Source organism: Anabas testudineus, chromosome 24, assembly GCF_900324465.2.
Source record: "Anabas testudineus chromosome 24, fAnaTes1.2, whole genome shotgun sequence".
NCBI classification, from domain to species: domain Eukaryota; kingdom Metazoa; phylum Chordata; class Actinopteri; order Anabantiformes; family Anabantidae; genus Anabas; species Anabas testudineus.
Window position 1 is genome coordinate 16028749 of NC_046632.1, and position 13175 is coordinate 16041923.

The window sequence follows — 13175 nt, forward strand, 5'->3', positions numbered from 1 at the left end:
GGACATGAGCTGGTGCTGCAGTACTTAAGCAGCCTTTTTCCACATGTGTATTCTCTTTAGATATTTACTGTCAGTGGTGATCATCTTCAGCATGAAGAGCTGCATGTGATTTACTTCTTTTTTTTTTGTGTGTTACAGTTTGTGTTGGTGGAACATGAGTTAAACTGCTGTTTCCAGATTATTACAGAGAAGAAACCTCATGAGAAGTGGCTTGAAGAAGTTTAAAGAATAGGTTCAGATTATTTAGGAGAACTCTGAATTTTACAGTTTACAGGTCTTAAATTATAATATTAAAATATTCTACATATTTGAAAAGAGTTATAGCTAAAAAAAAAAAAAAGAAACTCAAAGAAGTGACTAGACCTCTGATGCCTGCTCCACATCTTTGCATGAGCCGCTATTGACAAGATGAACCTGTCACATGCAAGTTGCATTGTGGGTGATGTAGGCATTAGGTTCCAACAGGAAAGAAAACTGTGTGGAAGAAATTATCTTTAGTTCTGAATTTTTGATTGATTGTTTTGTGCAATGCTGAATCTGTGCAGTGCACTTTCATTATGTTAGCATAGCCATCAATCATTTCTCTCCACGCAGCAAACTCTGTTATAACTCAACTCAAAATCTGCATAATGAAAAGTTATTACAACTGTGTATTTTTACTGTTATAGTTAATAAGTGAAACTATAATATAAACAAACTATAACACAACAATATATACAACAGTATATAAAGTGCTGTATCCTTCTTAATACTGTACATTCATTCATGTATTTGTCCATATAAGTTCAAGGAATCGTAGCTTTTCTGGTACAAAATTACAAAAACATGTCATCGTGGAAACAGTAATAATAATATAAATAAAAATGTAAAGCTGAAAATAGGTTTTAATTATGTAAGAAACTCACCAAAGTTATCACTGATGCAAACAGTTGATTTTAGAAGTCACTCACCTGAGGAAACTGAATGTGTTTTAAGGATTGTAGAGAAATATACCTGTACGTGGAAAGACTGATGTATCCTGATTAAAAACATTAAGTACCTTAGAGACAGAGAACGCTTCAAATAACTCCACAGAAAGCTTATTGAAAAGAAATGTTGAGGGCATGGATACAAGAAAATTCATTGGGTATCTCTTAGAGTACAGGTAACAAATCTACCTACAGCAGGGCCTCCTTTAAAAGTAGTGAGCGACGCCACCAGGTCACCTGCGACTCCTCTGAAGGAGTTTCAAGCTTCCAAAGTTGAACCAGGAGAAACTAAACACACAGCGACTGTTGCCTGAGGCTTCAGAGTCAAGATGCAGGTGTATTTATACTACAATAACACTTCACTCAGGTAACCTCAGTTTAATGGTTTAACTTCTAAAACCAGTTGGCAGCACCAGTTATGATTTAAACAGTTTATATTTTTAATTAACTTATATTAGTTAGAATTGAATACATCTGAATGTATTATAATAATAGTACATGTGCTGTTTTATTTCATACACTAGTACATTTTCTTCAGTCTCTATGGAGTCATACTAAAAAGTTACTGCCTCAGCACCAGTATCGACAGGAGCAATGATTATAATAGTGAAAACTTGCTTTCAGCGTACATGCTGCTGGAACATACGAGTAAGACCTCTGAACCTATCCTTTAAACCTCATATAATCTGCCTTTTGCACTGTAAATATAGGACATAACGAAGGCTTCAAAATAAGTTATAGTATAAAGAGCACAATTCACTGAATCTGTTAATTTTTAAACCTCACAAATCAAAAATGTAAATAATTGAATGTTTAAATGTTTAGTGAATGTTTTCTACTTTGGCTCTTACAATCTGTATCTGATCTTGTGTTCAAGGGCTAACGTGTACATTTCTGTGCATTTCCTGCATTAGTTTCACAGTGGTAATATGACAGTTCTCTGTTCCTGTCAATATTCATCTTACTGTATAAAACGAAAACTTGGAAACATGGCATCTGAAGAGTACCACTTTGTCTCTCTGATGGCTGCGCGACGCTGTTGTAAATTACTGCACTTTCGTGTCATTTCTGACATAATGTCAAATGTTATCTGTGGATTTTGTTCTGCTGTGGAAATGCTCTGTGAACGAGTCTGTGCAGCTTCGTGAAAACAAGTCTGTGTGCGCTGATATGAACAGTGAGGGTCCGACTCAAAGGCAGAAATATACTTTGTTTAGCATAAACATCAAACGTGTTGAATGTGATTGGATTCTTTTGGAGGAATGAGTCAATGATTATATGCTCCAAAGAGTTAACTAGAATTAAAGCCTCCCAGTTGTCTACCAGTCAAGCTGCAGTTTACATGCACGTCTCATATTGTAATCAGTAAGACAGGTGATCAACAAATCTGAAGAAAGACAAACAACAACAAACTGATTCTACTGAAATGACACTATATCATAATAACAATATTATTCATTATTAATATTATTGTGACAAAGACCACAATAGTTTGAGTTAGTTTCACATTAACATTCCTGTTATCTTAAATACCAACTGTGCACTGTAAACTCCATAATCTACTCATGGAGTAGATTATGGATTATAGTAGATTTTAGTCCTCAGAATTGGTTGATAACATAAAAAAGTCTTATTTCTTCAAAACTGCGGTTGGAAAATGAAACCAGGTCTACCTGTGACCCCTCTTCACAAACACTGGTCACTGTGCAGCTTGGTTAGGTGGACAGATTTCTGTGTTTGGTTTAATGTTTGATCCAGGACCCACGTCTTAAGTCTGTTGGCCTCAGGTTGTATCCTAGCTAATACCTATCTGAACTGTTTTATTTGAAGAAGATCTGACGGCATGAGAGAAGCCATTTTTAAAAGAAAAACAATAAAAGATAAAAGAACCATTTAATAATACCCCTTAAGTGCTTGAAAGTTGAAAGTCCGGGCTTTATTCTTGTCCTTGAAAATAATCTTAACTGACCGAAGCTGTTCGCTCATCAAGATTCATCTGCTGACATACAAGCATGTAGCACTTTAGAACGTGTTGGGTTCACTTTTAAAATCTAAACAGCTACTGACACACTCACAAAACAGATTCCGCTCTGACACTTTTTGATGATGAAGAAATGAGCTGAAAGCTCTGAAAATAACTAGTAACTGCATCTTGAGTCGTTTATCAAAGTCATCAACTTAGGAAATGCATCACACACACATTTAGTTACTTTAATATGGACTTAAGGGTCCGTTTTATTAATTCAAGCCAGTTACACTCTTGAGATGTGAAAGCGACCACACAGCTCTGTCATTCTTTGAACATTAACAACCACTAATTATCATCCTAATTTATACACAGGCACATATGCACAGTATTAATTCTGGCCATGCAGTACGCCACATAATAATTCAAAAAATAAGAAGGCCATGTGCTTACTTTCAGACAGTCTGAAATGAAAACAAAGTTGTTATATAACCATTGCAATTTATTTATCTAGGTTTTTAAATAAGAATTTATCCATCTTAAAAATTCAATTCATCTTCATTCACAGTCTTATTACTGAAACCGAAGAAAAAAAATCTCTGAATATGTATATATGTTCTCTTTCAGGTAGTGGGATTAGCAGCAGTGGAAAGATGCACACCACATGGTTAGCACAGGAAGAATGAGGAGATGTAGAAAGTAGAGAGCAAATGAAGAATATTAGCTTCTAAAGAGTTTAAGAAATTTCAGTGCATTATGGGAAAAAGAAAATCTGATTTTTGCTCAGTTTCCAATTGACTTTTAGAAATCAAGATGTGCTCAAACATCTGTTAATAAAGAAAACTGTACAATAGACCTAGAGGAAAAAACATGACACTTAAAATTCTTGCTTCCACAGCATAACTCGTGCTTCCTTAGACATCCTGAGGAGACGCGTACAGCACAGTACTACCTCCTCTTTGCAGCTGGCCTGGTGCCCTTGCTGCTGCTGCCTGCCTTGCTGGAGCCCTTGGAGCCGGAGAAGAGCTTGGTCATGAGCTCAGACACATCTGGAAGCTCTGGGTTGGGGTTCAGCATGTTCATGGACTGCTCCATTTCCTGTGAAGACGACAGTTCAAATAAAAACAGCTGTAGAGGGAGAAACGAAGACTGGAAACGGACTCGGAATGATTGTAAAAAGCCATCACACACTTCTGTGACACCTCTGTTAAATGTTTACACTGCATTTTGTCCAACCACTGATATACAGTATATGTGACACATGTTTACATAATTACTAAGCCCAACTTGTCTACAATCCAGAGTCACTGAACAATAAATCAATGCACAGGCTACTAGGGATTCCTCACCTTTCTCATCTCTGGGTCATTGGTGTTGACCACTTTGGGCAGCAAAACAATGATCAGCAGGGGCAGAACCATCATCATAACCTAAAGGATCAACACAAATATAAACTTTAAACAACAGATTCAAAATGAGTTTGTTCATCTTCTGCTGCTGTGCACGTTTTAACTCACTGACTGAGTTAATTAAAAATCAATATGTCTACTCAGAGGAATTCTTCAAAACCTTTTTAGAAAAACTAACGTACACATTAGAAACAGAACAGAAATAAGAGCTTTTGCACAAGAAGACTGTCCTCCTCTTTGAGTCTTCTATTCCCCATCATCAAACATCTTATTGAATCATAAGAGTGTTATCTAATATCTAATAAAATCATGTCAGCTGTGTGAACTCTTAAAACATGTACATTTCTTTACATCACTGATCTATGTGAACACAACAGGTCGTACATATGCAGCAACTCTATCAGTGTTTTTACCATTGGGTTCATAAGAAAGTCCGTCCAGCCCCAGGTCTCCCTCTTCATGAAGTAGATGTGTGAGCCACTAGACCTGACTTGTAGAGGATACGGCAGCCGAATAACTTCTGATGTTTTGATGTAGTTCACGACACGTGCCCTGTGAAATGACACATGGTTACTTTTGTGGGTTGGAGTTCCAACATGAATCGTTTGCACCTCCTGAATTTTGACATTAAATCTTACCTCATTTTCCCCTTGGATGTGATGTCAACACGCACTGGTTCAAATTTATAGTTTGGAGTGACAACTTCAACAACATACGATCCTGAAGGGACGTCATTCACAGCAAAACTGCCATCAGTTCTGTAACGAGAGAAAGCAATGAGCTCTTCAAGCTATGACAAGATTACAGTATTTAGACTATTCTTCATGTGAGCTGCACATATTGATTTTATCCTTCCTCAGAATAGAGACCAATCCTCAAAGGGTTGAACACACCGTCTCCTAAGAATCACTTTCAAGCAACCAAATCTCAAGTGTAAATACAAAGAAATCATGCCCTCATCACCCATTTATTTCATTATATGGTCACTATTGCAACATGTTGAGTATGCAAATACATGTCTGGTGAACAAAGGGGCCACAGAGAGAGGGGATTTTACATGATAAGGGATCTGAGCCAGTATATAGTTTTAATATTAATTAATCTCTTTTCTTCTGTTGTTCTATTTAGTGTATTCATTATGGCCTTAAACACATCAATTTCCATCACAGGATAAAATAAAGTTACATTTTACTTGACAATCCTCAAATGTCCAGTGTTTCATGGCAAAACAGTGTTTGATTTTACTGTGCAACACCTACATTTTCTGTACGCACCTTTAAACCTGTAAGACACACGTTTGTGACATAACAATATGTAAGATTACCTCAATGTAATATCCAAATGTTATTACTGCCATATGCCGGTTTCTAACTTCCACCACAGACACAAAGGGAATGTGGTAAGGTTGATTAGCAAACATCTTCATTTTAATGGAAACAGGATGAAAGAAACAATCCAGGATGTTTCAATGTTCATATAAAAAGTTCAGTATAAACCTGGATTTTATAATTCAAAGTTTATAATTCAAAGCAGGGTTTTGCGTTTTAAAATATCGTCTTATTTAATTGGAGTGGGCCTGTAAACACCAGCAGACACCTCCCGTGTGGCCGAGATTTGTTTTGGTTACAGCTCCGATACTAATAAGCCCCGGTTCACCGTCAAACATAAAGTTCACTTCAGTGACAGGAGAGCAGCGTTAATGGAAACGACCATCATGTTGTTGTCCCACTCTGCCTAAGTTACAGTAAACACATTTAAGCTGTTAAATTGATTAAGAATCAACCATCTGCCGTGAGGCTAGCAGCGGCTAGCTGGCTATGCTAATGCTACCAATCATAGCTAACAGGAAAGCTAGCTAGCTGGGTGTAACAGTAGCTGTTTCTTACCTCATAAATCCCACATATTCTTCACCTTCTACCAGGACTCTGGCCGCGGAGACCCAGTCTTGCGTTTTTACGCCGGGGACTATCGCTCTCCCCTCGATTTTAAACCGGTCTCCGTTCGGTTGTGTCGATACACCTGCGCTAGGCCCCGAGTCCATGTCAGTGAAACACGACGCCACAACGATCGCAGCCTGCACGAAAAGCCACCACAGCGGTATTCTGTCTGCGTACACCATACTGTCTGTGTTTAATAAAATAAAATAACCTCTAACTGTGTGTGCATCAATATGTGTGTGTGTCCGAGAGCAACTGGGAGCCTCGTCACCAGCTGGGTCGGCGGAAAGTGACGTCACTTCAACGATCCAAAACTTTATTGCGCAACCTCTTTTTTTTCTTTATTGTCCAGACGCACGTTAACACTTTAAAACTCTACTGTGATGATTCTGTTAAGTCGTTTTTAGAGAAAGTTTGTAGACTTTATTCATGCAATAGTCATAATTTGTACAGCTTTACTTTTTATGTGCAAACATGCACATTCTTCTAATCCAGACCTACTGTAGTTTGCTGCCTTTTCCCTCTTTAAAGTCCTAACCTTCTTGCATGTAATGAATCATAAAAGTGTTTTAATACATCTTAAATCTTGAAAATTAATATTTTTCTCTCCTGTCGGTTGATGTCACCTGAACTTTGTGTAAGTTATCTTATGTTTTGTGCTTGTTATATACATCAGTGAGAAGATAACATAATAAGCTCTCTGCTAAATAAATAGCAGTCTGACTTGAATGTTAAGACTACATTCATCATTTAGGCAAACCTTTTTTTATTATCTAAAATAAATTCCTCTAAGAGTTTGCATATTTGATCAGCTCTTTAAAACTACTATCATCAGTTTTAAACTTTGAAATATCTTCCTTTATTTTTATTGTTACTACTGTTTAATGTGTATTTTTTACAACAAACTAAAAGCAGGAACAGGTTTAAGTAATAAAGCCCCAACTCAGCAGAAAAACCTGTTTGGTCACTTTTGTTGTATAACTAAACAAGATGAACAGGGAATAACAATTAAGTATGTTTATTAAAATGCATTTGTTCTGCCATAACTTTTTATTTACCAATATTTGAAGCAATAACTCGCAGCTTCTCCAGGTCTTTTGTCTGACAAACTTAATTTTTTGTAAATGTCTGTTTATTGCACTGCTGTGTAGGTGCAATAAAAAAAAAAGACTGTAGTTTAATCAAATTTATTTAAAAGAAGATTAAAAGAATCATTTTTTACATTGTACAGTCAAACGTCATATGAAGAGGCAAAATGAAAACAAGCTCTAATAACTTAAGACTGATTCAAGTTCCTGATTCCAGAGAACCCAGGTACAAAACATCAAAACAACTGAGCATTCATTACATCCACAAGTGCATTTGCAATCCATGGCAAAGAATGGTGTAGTGACAGACAAAGAGCTTGGCACTTCATAGAGCGACGCTACACCCAGTCTCATGGAGGTCCACTAAATATGCTCCTTCACAAGATGGTCCACTTCAATGTGAAGCAGTCATTAGCTGTGTTTTTTTTCCTTTTTGCAGAAAGGCTCTCTCCGCCCTCCTTTAGGAGTCTCCAGCTCGAACCGATGGAGCTGTCTGAATTGTCAAGTTCAGTCCCAGTTAAGAGGTTTGAGTTTAAGTTCCAGAATGAACCAGTCCATTTCTCTGGTATCATAATCAGTTCGAAACACAACCATGATCCGACAGTAGTGGTCACATCCTCAGAGTGCTACACTGACGACCGTCAGTGCAGCTGTGATAGATAAGCCTCAATGGCCTGAAACACGAAGTAGAGATAACACTTTAGCTGTTGTCATGGCCAGTCAAACAGTCTGGATAAATTACAGTTATGCTTTTCCACAAAGCATCAACACAATGAATAAATTACAGTTCAAACACACACATTTCATGATTTGTCTACTACACACAAAGCACACTGTGGATTACTAAATGAAACTTGAATGTAAGAAAAAATGTTAAAGAGAGAATTCAGTAAATTTATTTCCCTTCAGAATGTCTCATGACGTGTTTCTGAGATCATAATATTGTCTGGTTTGGTGTATTTCAGCATGAAAGAGGATGTGGAGATGAAAACAAATGAAGCACAACCACAATACACACTAGAAAATGGAGTTACAAACGGTAATGCTACGACGCTTCTGCTTGACCTAGAGGGTTATTTTTAGGATGGGAGTGGTTGCCTGTGTCCACCCAAAATCAACAGATGGCAGAAAAATAAAAAAAGAATCAGCAAGAGCACGTGCAGAGCGTGGTGAAACAGTTCAGGGGCAAACATCTATGTGATGCTCTTTTCATTTTAAAGTTTTGTCAAAGAGAAATTGATTAAATCTGTTTAAAACCTTAGCTTCTAATACAAAAGCACATTTCATGAGACTTAATAAACCAAACAAAGCTTTTACAGACAGCGAAATGCCATCTTGCCTCACACTTGACATATTTTACAGCTATCGCACTCGCATCGTTCCCACCTTTGCCAGTTCTCCTGTAGATCCTGGAATCAGACATAATCGTGTTCCTTCCTTCCACAAATCCTTCAGGCGCTGCTTCATGACTTCAATATTCCTGCAGTCAACAATACAAACATTACAATCACAACATGAGGAGAGTGGGAAAGGACTGAACCATGTAGAAGCACCAAATATTTCCTCCCTCACAAAGTTTTGGCACCTTCTTTTAGGCCCTTATTTAAAAAGACAGCAACTAATAATACTGTCTTATTAATTAACACAGAATCATACCTGGATATCTGATTAATAAGAAACACAAGATGATGGAGGAATTACAGAATGAGGCTTTAAGGGAGAAAGTTATCTTTGAGGCCTAGTTGGAAACTGTAACTACCCTTCACGTCTTGGTGCTGTAACAGCAGGACTATAAAGTTGTATTAAAGCATGCAGTGCCCACCTGTCCTCTGAACAACTGTCCCGCAGTTGTTTCTCATTCTTGGAAAGTTCCTGCCACCATTTCTTGATGACGGCTTGAACCCAGTGTAACCCCACCAGTATATGTCTGTAAAAAGCGAAGGAGCTTGTCAAATTATGTCAAACATTATAATATTCAGAAGTAGAATTTTAAAAGTGTCTGGTTTAGCTGTTCACTGAAGACGTTTCACATGTTTGGTTCAGTTCATTAGTTATTCATCAAAGCTCAACATCAAATTTTATCTCTTTTTACTCAGTACATCAAGAAATAATATCAGAGAACTATGTTATCAGATATGCAGGCAATTCCTCAGTGGTACTTACTCTTCGTATTTACTGGTAAGAATCCCTTTCACTTGGGGCATGAGGTCAATGCAGCAGCCAAGTGACAAACACAATGTTTCAGACTGAAGACTAATAAGACAGAAAGTAAACTGGTTACTGGTAATATGAGCAGACACAGAACAGGAAACAGAATTGTCATTTTGTGCAGGTCCAGTATATACAGCCTGCATTTGAATCAAGTTAAAGTCACAAATAATTTAGAAGCAACATGTTCTTAAAACTATCACCCAGGTGAAACTCACTTTTTTGTTAAGACTGGTAAGCAGTCAAGCAGCACTCCTGTGTCTTGAATTCTGCAAAACCAAAAACACAATTAAACTTAAACTTCATAAAACTTAAAGTCAACAATTACCAAAATGCAGTACTAGCCATCACTCTACCTCACAAGGTATGCCACTAATTCACTGGCATTTCTTCGCCATAGTGTTAATGCTACTTTTAGCCGAAGATTCCTCCCAAAAAGGACGTGAGTCATAGCTTCATGGTCCTTTGACAGCTTAAAAAGACAAACAATGCACAAAGGGTGCTCGGTGTTACAAATGTTATCAACACAAAGCAACTTTAAAAAACAGAGTTTTTACTCTAACAGAAAAGTGCTAAAGAAGCACATGCAATGGTTTTAACTCACCTCAGTTAAGTCACTGTACTTGGAGCTGGCCCCTGCCATCTTGGAGGCCTCTGCAGAGTTCAGAGGTAGCCCGCAGTTGTCATTGTAATAACCACCCCGCACATCATCGGAGCACGTGAGCTCATTTTCTTTGTTGGCCATGCCGGGGTTACGGTCACGGCCTACATCTGATGTTCTGCGGTGCAGCTTTAAGCCCACCTCCTCCAACAGACAACCCTTCCTCTTGCACGATGACAGCCGCTTCGTTTTGCCTGGACTGTGTACGCCGTAATGCACTTGAAACCTGCCAAGAGGAGAAATTGAGATGGACCCGGTGCAAAGCTGTCTTAGCTTAGAAAAGCATAATATTCAAAGCCACACACACACACAGTGATAAGGGTTATGGAAAGATGCCTTAATGGTCCAGTGACTGAGAGACATGATCTGTGGGACACATAGCGAGTGAGTGGTGATAATTTGATTAATCCCAAAATGTGGATCACAGACTCACCTTTCTTTATCTAATTCTTCCTTATTTATAATATCCACCTAAAACAAAAGGATAGGGGATGAGGCCACTACTACAATCTCTACAACTACAATACGACTGAACTGAACTTCACAGTGACCAGGATTAAGAGGAAACTACTCATACATTAAGTTGTGGTATTGGCTCGTACCTGCTTCATGTTCTTTTCAGCAGAAAGATGCAGACAGGGTCTTGGAAAGCCATGGGATTGATTCCTGTTGACCTTAAAGACTTCCCGTTGCCAGACATGATTACCAGCTGCCATAATAAAGGACACTGTTGAACAAACGCTTGTGATCAGTCACATCTCCGCCTCAACAATGCAACAAGTCGCTCTCTTTTATGGCCCTAAAAACCGTATAGCTCGTTAAGTTTAGCATGTGATGTTAGATGCAACACTGTGGTTCACAAATAGTAAAATAAAACATTCAAATGAGATTAAACAAAAACGTTGCATATTGGCTATGAAGGCGTTGGCTGCTGCGAAACAAACATTGAAATTAGCTGGCAGAGCTGCAATAAAAGTCTCATTATACATTAATTAAATGATATATAACGTTTTGTATGAACGAGCCGACGTTTAGATGAATGTAACATTACATTTCCTCATGTCTTTGCTAAACGTTAGCCACTGTTAGCTTTAGCTAACTGTTAGCTTTAGCCCAAACATCAAAGATACACGTAGCTCGGCCGCTAGCTAACGTTAGCTAGCTAGTTAGCCTCCACATTAAGGGACATATGGTGTCTTTATTAGTATTTCAAACATTACTCTTATAACTTAAACAATAAAATAAAATACTAACCGACTCATTGTGCGCCGTGTCTTAGGGTCTACTCAGTGAAGTAAATCCAAAACGTGACAGTTTGGTTAAACTTGATCGTAACTTCTCTGTGTGCAGGTTGGCTAGCGGTGAAGTTCCACCATTCAAATGAACACACCGCCGGTGCCGGAGGATTGTGGGACGGAGTCTGGACAAGAAGAGCTGGAGCTGCAGCGACGACTGCTGGACGGGTCCGCGTTCAGGTCCTAACGCACCAGGCTGCCGTCACGTGTTTAAGATAAGGTAAGATAAGATATTCTTTATTGATCCCACATTGGGGAAATTCAATTGCTACAGCAGGTCAGTGCAAAAAGAACAACAGAACAACAGTAATGTGCAAAAAGAATGAAAGGGTGTGCAAAAATACATAAGTAATAAACATCTTACGAGAATCTACAACTATATACATATGTTTAGTTGTTTTAAATGCAACAAGTAAAAGCAAACACGCACTGATTAGAAGACAAAGGCCCCCTGGGGCGCACAGGTAGAGGTGAGCACAGGTAGAGGGGAGCACAGGTAGAGGTGAGCACAGGTAGAGGTGAGCACAGGTAGAGGTGAGCACAGGTAGAGGTGAGCACAGGTAGAGGTGAGCACAGGTAGAGGGGAGCACAGGTAGAGGGGAGCACAGGTAGAGGGGAGCACAGGTAGAGGTGAGCACAGGTAGAGGGGAGCACAGGTAGAGGGGAGCACAGGTAGAGGTGAGCACAGGTAGAGGTGCGCACAGGTAGAGGGGAGCACAGGTAGAGGGGAGCACAGGTAGAGGGGAGCACAGGTAGAGGGGAGCACAGGTAGAGGTGAGCACAGGTAGAGGGGAGCACAGGTAGAGGGGAGCACAGGTAGAGGTGCGCACAGGTAGAGGGAGCACAGGTAGAGGGGAGCACAGGGTAGAGGGGAGCACAGGTAGAGGGGAGCACAGGTAGAGGTGAGCACAGGTAGAGGTGAGCACAGGTAGAGGTGAGCACAGTAGAGTGAGCACGGTAGAGGTGAGCACAGGTAGAGGGGAGCACAGGTAGAGGGGAGCACAGGTAGAGGTGAGCACAGGTAGAGGTGAGCACAGGTAGAGGTGAGCACAGGTAGAGGGGGAGCACAGGTAGAGGTGAGCACAGTAGTAGCACAGTAGTGCGCACAGGTAGAGGGGAGCACAGGTAGAGGGGAGCACAGGTAGAGGGGAGCACAGGTAGAGGGGAGCACAGGTAGAGGTGAGCACAGGTAGAGGGGAGCACAGGTAGAGGGGAGCACAGGTAGAGGTGCGCACAGGTAGAGGGGAGCACAGGTAGAGGGGAGCACAGGTAGAGGGGAGCACAGGTAGAGGGGAGCACAGGTAGAGGTGAGCACAGGTAGAGGTGAGCACAGGTAGAGGTGAGCACAGGTAGAGGGGAGCACAGGTAAAGGTGAGCACAGGTAGAGGTGAGCACAGGTAGAGGGGAGCACAGGTAGAGGTGAACACAGGTAGAGGTGAGCACAGGTAGAGGTGAGCACAGGTAGAGGTGAGCACAGGTAGAGGGGAGCACAGGTAGAGGGGAGCACAGGTAGAGGTGCGCACAGGTAGAGGGGAGCACAGGTAGAGGGGAGCACAGGTAGAGGGGAGCACAGGTAGAGGTGAGCACAGGTAGAGGTGAGCACAGGTAGAGGGGAGCACAGGTAGAGGTGAGCACAGGTAGAG

At 40.0% G+C, this 13175-nt stretch overlaps 2 protein-coding genes across 3 annotated transcripts; both read right to left on the reverse strand.

The window, feature by feature from the left end:
- Positions 1-3174: 3174 nt before the first annotated feature.
- On the reverse strand, positions 3175-6579 carry emc7 (ER membrane protein complex subunit 7). Its single transcript, XM_026341765.1, has 5 exons — positions 6230-6579; positions 4982-5101; positions 4757-4895; positions 4284-4364; positions 3175-4032 (listed from the first exon to the last, which is right to left on the reverse strand). The coding sequence occupies exons 1-5, from the start codon at positions 6460-6462 to the stop codon at positions 3883-3885; spliced, it is 723 nt and encodes a 240-aa protein (XP_026197550.1). The 5' UTR covers positions 6463-6579; the 3' UTR covers positions 3175-3882.
- An 872-nt stretch (positions 6580-7451) lies between these two features.
- katnbl1 (katanin p80 subunit B-like 1) lies at positions 7452-11657 on the reverse strand. 2 transcript variants are annotated; one of them, XM_026341767.1, is made up of 10 exons: positions 11492-11657; positions 10840-10946; positions 10671-10708; positions 10181-10463; positions 9933-10048; positions 9795-9845; positions 9532-9621; positions 9191-9295; positions 8755-8848; positions 7452-8042 (listed from the first exon to the last, which is right to left on the reverse strand). In XM_026341767.1, the coding sequence occupies exons 2-10, from the start codon at positions 10846-10848 to the stop codon at positions 8010-8012; spliced, it is 819 nt and encodes a 272-aa protein (XP_026197552.1). In that variant the 5' UTR covers positions 10849-10946; positions 11492-11657; the 3' UTR covers positions 7452-8009. The 2 variants fall into 2 exon arrangements, with proteins under 2 accessions (XP_026197552.1, XP_026197551.1); XM_026341766.1 differs by having other exon boundaries at positions 10840-10964.
- Between the last annotated feature and the right edge of the window lie 1518 nt (positions 11658-13175).